This window comes from Primulina huaijiensis, chromosome 2, assembly GCF_012295235.1.
Source record: "Primulina huaijiensis isolate GDHJ02 chromosome 2, ASM1229523v2, whole genome shotgun sequence".
NCBI classification, from domain to species: domain Eukaryota; kingdom Viridiplantae; phylum Streptophyta; class Magnoliopsida; order Lamiales; family Gesneriaceae; genus Primulina; species Primulina huaijiensis.
Window position 1 is genome coordinate 30,855,563 of NC_133307.1, and position 6,516 is coordinate 30,862,078.

Genomic DNA, 6,516 nt, shown 5'->3' on the forward strand with positions numbered 1-6,516 from the left:
AATTTATTTCTCATCTTGAAATTATCGACGTCATTTTTTTTCAAAATGATTATTCTCAAAATAGTGCATAATCGGCTGATTTTTTTTTACAGCATATTAACATTTTTGAAAATCGTATATACTTTAAACTAAAAATTTTAAACGCTATATTCACGCAATACGTATGCTTCCATTGTTAGTATATAGAATGTCGAAACAAAGTATTACAAAAATGACACATTTTTACTATATTTTCTCCCATTTTAATTAGAATTTGTATAATGTCAAGTACAGTGAATGACATCCAAACCTGCCACCCACCTCACTTTCGGCCCCACAGTTCTGAAAGAAAGCCCAATTCGTATACGTAAATTAAACATGAAAGCCAATTTGAAAACCATGATATACATAATCTACAATCCAATAGAATAACTTTAAACTTGTTAACCAAATGCCTAAAATATTTTAAACATTGATATGCAGGCGGTAAAATATTGAAAGAATGAATAAAATGGAGAAATATTCTGCAACACATCAAGTTTTAAACAACTCCTCACACATAAATTTAGTGGACTTTCAACCACATTACTCATTTTGAATTTGTGCCAATTCATCACTGTGAAAAAGATGACTCGGGTGGCTCTTCTGTGGGTGCGGGAGCTGTACCAAAGTCGATATTTGGAAAGACTCCTGGAGGTCTCTCTCGAGGTTGGATGGACAGTAACTGCGTTGAATCACCCACAACATCAGCCCATCCATAATGTGGTTCGGCCCTTCGATTACAAGTTAAAACACGTCAGTTTATACACGAGAAAGCACAAGAGACATCGAAAGTAAAGAAAATGGAAAGTTAAATATGCTAGGGAACAAGACATACTTGTAGTATGTTTCTTCATCTACAACGATATCCCAGCTTTCTCCAGTTGTACTTTTGCCATACTTGTGCACTTTACTGCAAAAGAAAATATACATTGTCAATTTCTATGATCAGGAATAATATTTAACCATGAATGCATCTTTGCTGCTGTAATTGTTCTTTGACTCTCATGGTATATGATACGAATGAGACAAAATGGAGGTTCGATTGGCTACAAACAGATTTGTTGCAAGAAAAAGTTTCATTTGAAACATTTTCAAAAAAAGAATTATCGATAATCATGTAAAGGAAGCTAGTTAACTAGCAGAGAGGATTGGTTGTGTACCACTCACCCGTTCCCAAAGTGCTCTTCTCCCCATGTCCTTGACCACCCTATAATTTGGACATAAATCAATAAAATAAGGAAAAACAGACATCATTACCGAGCAGGTAAGTCCACTTCATCAAAAGCAAATCGGTTGCTCTGTCATAATGAGTCATGATTAGACTAAGTCAATCAATGGAACTTTAGGAAAGGATTTGTATAATTAATCCCATCTGGGATTCAAAAACATGGGTTAGGATTATTAATCCTTTGTTTTATTTTATTACTCAACATGAAGCACAAGATAACTGTGTTCATTTTCCCACATTGACATAGCAACATGATCTGTGAAACTAGCAAATTGCATTATCTTTCATTATATAAATTTGATAAAAACTGGGGTAAATTAAAGGGACTACACTCCAGCACACAAATGATATCATGCAAATGTTTGTCTACACTCTATTTTGGCATACATAAAAGAGTGGATGACATACTTTCAGCACTCGGTGATACATGCCATGTCTCCCCTTGACGTGAACCTATGCCAGCAAAAAACTTTTCTTCCCACTTGTCTCCCCATTTGGTTCCGAGTTCAGTCTCTGCCCACTTGTCAGTCCTGGAGATAAGAAAAATGAAACATCACACGGTATAGATTAAAATTTTCATGAACACCCACTGACAATTGAAAATAGATAAATAGATACTAAACTGATGAAGCCAGAGAGAGCTTTACTTTCTTCAAAAAATTATTCAGCAATGATATCGTCACATATAATTATGCAACTGTAGAGAGATACCTAGGAAGTTATTAAAAACTTGAATAATCCAAGGCAAAGAGAGGCCTCAGGAAGGACAAAGATAAGGGAGGAGAAATACCATTTCAGGACTGATCCCCTTCCATCATAATGCTCTCCCCACTTCTCCCACCATGATTGTTCATTTAGTCTACCATATTTTTGGGCTCCTTTCTCAGTCCAGCCTTTAGCGTCATATTTTTCCCACCTGCACAGCAGATAAAATAACTAAATTTCATGTAGAACTGATTGTCAAACGCAAATTAGTTAATGATATTAGTAGAACGCCATCAAACATCACTCACCAATTTTCATACCACCCAGCGTTTTCTGCCCCTGATTTTGCTTGTTTCTGAGCACTCCGTTCTATCCTAGCTAGATTACTGTGGTTACATAAATCGGTATCTGTGAGGATGATAAAGTACAGAGTCCACAAAATATGTCTTCCTTATATAGTTTTTAGAATATGAATTCGCATGGGTCAAATTCAAAGACATACCTCCATTCATCTTGGTGAAGAACTTCTCGCCATGTTTCCCACCAAGAGTCTCCTTCTCCATTTCTCCCTGATTTCTCAACACCTGTATCAGATCAACTGAAAATAAGCACTTCAAGTTGGCATGAGTTCCAGAGGGAAACAAATCTAACAAAGAATCTCTTTTCAGTGAATTACAAAAACATTCTGAGTCCAGTTCAAAAAGTCAATTAGTAAAAGATGAAAAAAGAACCAAGTGCCAGTACCTAGCTCTTTGTATCCGGTCCAATCACTTTTCTCCCACCACTGTCAAGGAGATCAACAAATCCAATTAAATGCATCCACCTGGGATGATACTTAACAAGGTCATAAAAAAGAGGCATATTTGCATGACTATCTTGCACATGGCAATATTAGGAACTGACAAAGTTTTCAGGTATCTCTAACTTAAAGAATACAACTCAGAAGTTAACAAATGAAATTCACTCAAAAATCTCAGGGGACATTGGAACGTTGAGTGCTCACATCGAGAAAAGTTCTGAGAGCGCTTAATAATTTAGCAGTTGTTGTGTTCGCCCATCAGGAACAAAAGGGCTACCTGGTTTGGTGATTGAGTAGTTAATAAGCTTGTACTAGTCTATCACATACTCAAACTTCTATTGTTTTCCTGGACAATATTTGAAACCGTAGTTCTAAATACTCCCAAATCCAGTTAACATGATTGCTAATAGCAAATACTGTCCAAAAACGTTATACTAACGACAAATTGTGAAGATAAGCTGAAAGATTGTGATTTTAATAAGCTCAAAAGTAATCATTGATTGGTATGTAGCAAGCTCCAGTTGTGCTCTTGACCTTTCTTCTGTAAATTAGATGTTCTTATAATGCATTACCTTGATTTAATTGGTCATTCTGAATCCTGAAAAGTTTAGCTCAGAATGTTATGGTATCATCAGCACAAACTTGATGTATTTTGGAAAAGATTTTCAATTTGATTGTCCAATGGGCCAATTGCATTATAACGCTGTAAAGAATTTTTCATGAGACAATGTGCATATGTTCTCCAATAAAAGCTACAAATCTTTCACGCTGTGCAGATGGCCAATTTTGTGAGTAACATAGGGTTTGAAAGAATGATAGAAGTCGATACACTCTCCAGATCATTAACTCACATGAAAGTTGATATAACTAAGTGAAATGCAAACTGGTGGCATCTCAAAGAAAAAATGCAAGCAAAAATTTTGTAGTGAACACAAGAAAAATGTAAACTGCAATGTAAAATAGTTATGTTTTGATTGGAAAATATAAAACAAAATCTGTAGAGAAAACAAGGATTATAGTGGAGCCTTGTTCCAAGGTTTAATTGACACAGAACATTCGCATAATCAAATAGCTTCACATGTTCAATGCATTAAATTAACTTTACAGCATTCATATACCATTTCTTTCCATTCTGAGGTGCCATCATGGCTTTGACCTCCCATCCGTGTCCATCTACATCTGTAACCATTATCTCCAAGATCTTCTCCACTTTCACGGAACCAAGTACTACCATCTTCATTGGTTCCGGATTCATTGACATTTTCATTTAACAAACTGATACCCCAGTCTTTCTCGTTTGCAATTCCAGTATCTACAGCAGACAGAGTATTACTTACGACAAATTAAACCAATTCATAAAGAATCGAATACTCTGGTCAAATACACATTCACACTTAATTGATCGAGATTCTTTGATACTTCTGATATAACAGAGTAGTTAGCTAGAAAAGTACAAATGTATTACCTCGTTTGGGTGGAGAATCTCGGGACTGAGGACCTGAATTTCTTGGCGTGCATCGGGAGAAGAACTTTTCTTGTTTTGAAACAAGCCAAGATCTACAGCATACAAAATTGATAACTTTTAAACTTCGAATAATCAGATACATGTATCCTTCATCGCGTGATTGGAAATGGAGGATGTTTATTTTAACCAACAACTTCGATGCTTCTTTCTATAAAGCTAGTGACAAATTGAGCCTACATTCAAAATCTTATAATGGGCAACATGTTATAATTCCTCACAAACCACTAATTATTCACAAATCTGCCCATTTGCAACTAAAATAGGGTCTCCCCTACCATGTCCCAACTTCTGCCTCAGTAAAGCTCGGTGTTTAACAGAAAGATAAGACTGATTTGATGCAGAAACCACTTCAATCATATGATTCTCTTAACATTCAAATCTTAAATGTGAGAGATACACACCAATGATAACATAGTTATTTTCATCTCTGCTAATATTTAAAACAATCATGATGATCAAACAAAAGTGTGTAATTTTGCTAAAAATTGCTATAATGAGTATACCGCTTAGAAGAGAAAAGCAGATATATCATTTTTTTTCTAGCAATGGAATATACTAAATAATCACACCAGTTAGGCATCTGTTACGCATCTTACATTTCCAGAAATTTTAAATGTAAAAAAATAAGCACGTCTATTCAGAGCCTATTTTATTCTAAGACATTAACTCGTAACTCTTGGCTGAAAGAACATACCAAAGGAATCCATCTTATAAAGTTTTCGACTTTTTCATAGTAGGAAAAATGAAAAAACTTGCTAGTCTATGTAGAATTCATGAAGGGCAGTTCCTGGGTTAATTTCATTTGCCTAAAAAAATCAAGCTATATCCCAACAAACAAGTCACATCAAATCAAATGGTAAACTGTCAGAACTAAACCAAAACTAAAATCAAAATCAAAATATTAAGCAGCCTTTTAGGCCCAATAAGCCAAAACAAGGGAGAGTCACTCCTCTATGCATAAAGAGAGAGGGAACCTATTCTTGTCATTTGGGCACTGAAAAAAGAAAAGCTGAGTAAAAAAAGTGAAATGAACCGAGGCGTACTTAGAAGAAGCAAAGGGCATGGCTGGGGCCCGACCCCGATAATTCGAACTCTTATTTGGATCAAACCGGCGGTCCTCAAACTTCTCTACACTCTTACCGGACCCACTAACCCTCCGAATCTCCGAACAGCAACACTTGACAAATTCCTTCACCAGAGTCCTCCTCTTCTTCCCCCGCACCTCCAAAACCACTCCATTCTTACCATTGATGAATGCCACGTCAGCTCTCCTCAATAACCTCACGTTTATCGGCGTCGCAAACCCCCTCGCAGCCGCCATGCCCGCCTTCAAAATTTTACATCAATGCCGTCAAGCAGCAACAGAAGCGGGCGATAATGTATAGCAACAAATCAAAAGAAATGGATCAATCCTCGTCGCTTCCGAAAACAAAAATAGGTATATCAATTTTCAAATGTAGTTTGCTTAACCTAGAAACACACACTACTTTTTGGGATTGGGTTTTGTGGAGAGAGAGAGAAGCGGGGAAATGCAGGCATTGGTGGAGAGAGAACCGGATAGAATCGGGGTGCTGCGCGGTATACTTACATAGATTTCAACAGCAGTGGAAGTGAAGTGAATTGGCGTAGGGTTAAATCGGGACTATAGTGGTGTTAGATCCGGCCAAGAGCGAGGGCTGCGAATCCACGAGGTGGAAGTGGCTCCGCAATCAATAAGCCACCTGTCATCTTTTCACTCGTTATTAGGCTGACCGTAAGTAAACTCATCTTCACCGTCAGATTTATTGTATCACATCCATATCAAATCAAAATTTAAAATGCACAATTTTTATAAATCACTCCACCCAATCATACTCATAATTTTAATGGTATTTTTGATGGAATGGATTCCATCTAATTTTGTTGGATTTAAAATTAAAAAACGTATTTTAAATGTTTGATGTAATAAAATTTTAAAACGAGATTGATATTTGGTTAAATTTAATGACTAAATGAAATCTTAACAAAATTGAAAGGATTTTATGATATTTTGATTATATGAACAAAATAACTTATTTTTTCTTTTCAAAACTAATTAAAATATCATTTTCTCAAAAATTAATACGTTTAATTCACACGTACTTTATCGTATAATTGAAAAATTATTTTGAAATAAATTAGAAATAGTTATATTTTAAAAATTATATAAATTCTTTTTTTTTTTATGATAATCGATTATTTTGTATACTAAAAACTTAA

General features: G+C 35.5%; 1 protein-coding gene across 3 annotated transcripts; it reads right to left on the reverse strand.

Moving 5' to 3' along the window:
• Nucleotides 1-384: 384 nt before the first annotated feature.
• On the reverse strand, nt 385-5,984 carry LOC140971583 (protein EARLY STARVATION 1, chloroplastic-like). Of its 3 annotated transcripts, XM_073433912.1 has the most exons (11): nt 5,322-5,980; nt 4,219-4,310; nt 3,872-4,065; nt 2,699-2,738; nt 2,457-2,538; nt 2,263-2,340; nt 2,040-2,165; nt 1,658-1,779; nt 1,189-1,228; nt 857-931; nt 385-752 (listed from the first exon to the last, which is right to left on the reverse strand). In XM_073433912.1, the coding sequence occupies exons 1-11, from the start codon at nt 5,597-5,599 to the stop codon at nt 593-595; spliced, it is 1,287 nt and encodes a 428-aa protein (XP_073290013.1). In that variant the 5' UTR covers nt 5,600-5,980; the 3' UTR covers nt 385-592. The 3 variants fall into 3 exon arrangements, 2 of the variants coding, with proteins under 2 accessions (XP_073290013.1, XP_073290014.1); XR_012174327.1 differs by lacking the exon at nt 385-752 and having other exon boundaries at nt 856-931; nt 1,189-1,319; nt 5,322-5,982; XM_073433913.1 differs by lacking the exons at nt 385-752; nt 857-931 and adding an exon at nt 946-1,067 and having other exon boundaries at nt 5,322-5,984.
• Between the last annotated feature and the right edge of the window lie 532 nt (nt 5,985-6,516).

Excerpts from the sequence above, each read along its gene's own strand:
- LOC140971583 (XM_073433912.1), bottom strand. The coding sequence starts at position 5,599 with ATGGCGGCTGCGAGGGGGTTTGCGACGCCGATAAACGTGAGGTTATTG. Across the intron at positions 2,341-2,456 it reads CTTCACCAAGATGAATGGAG|TAATCTAGCTAGGATAGAAC; the intron begins GTATGTCTTTGA and ends ATGTAACCACAG. Across the intron at positions 1,229-1,657 it reads TGTATCACCGAGTGCTGAAA|GGTGGTCAAGGACATGGGGA; the intron begins GTATGTCATCCA and ends TCCAAATTATAG.